The sequence below is a fragment of the Myotis davidii genome, unplaced genomic scaffold (assembly GCF_000327345.1).
Source record: "Myotis davidii unplaced genomic scaffold, ASM32734v1 scaffold395, whole genome shotgun sequence".
In the NCBI taxonomy this organism is placed as follows: domain Eukaryota; kingdom Metazoa; phylum Chordata; class Mammalia; order Chiroptera; family Vespertilionidae; genus Myotis; species Myotis davidii.
The window spans coordinates 2,534,512-2,534,757 of NW_006287904.1; the positions used below are offsets into that span (position 1 = coordinate 2,534,512).

At 69.5% G+C, this 246-nt stretch overlaps 1 protein-coding gene across 1 annotated transcript in view; it reads left to right on the top strand.

Annotated features, from left to right (window-relative positions):
- The first annotated feature begins 6 nt into the window (after positions 1–6).
- PDCD6IP (programmed cell death 6 interacting protein) overlaps positions 7–246 on the top strand; it is a 43,802-nt gene continuing 43,562 nt past the window's right edge. The window contains 1 exon segment of the mRNA XM_006759605.2: positions 7–243. Within this exon segment, the coding sequence (XP_006759668.1) occupies positions 88–243 (156 nt within the window). The 5' untranslated portion in view covers positions 7–87.

A 246-nucleotide genomic window follows, 5' to 3' on the forward strand; every position in this document is an offset into this window, starting at 1 on the left:
TCCGCCAGCCCGCTCCCCGGCGCTCCCCGGCCTCGTCACTGTCGTCCCGCAGTTTCTTTGGCCGGCGCGGCGACGGAGGAGTTTGCCATGGCGACGTTCATCTCGGTGCAGCTGAAGAAGACCTCGGAGGTGGACCTGGCCAAGCCGCTGGTGAAGTTCATCCAGCAGACATACCCGAGCGGCGGCGAGGAGCAGGCCCAGTACTGCCGCGCGGCCGAGGAGCTCAGCAAGCTGCGCCGCGCCGCG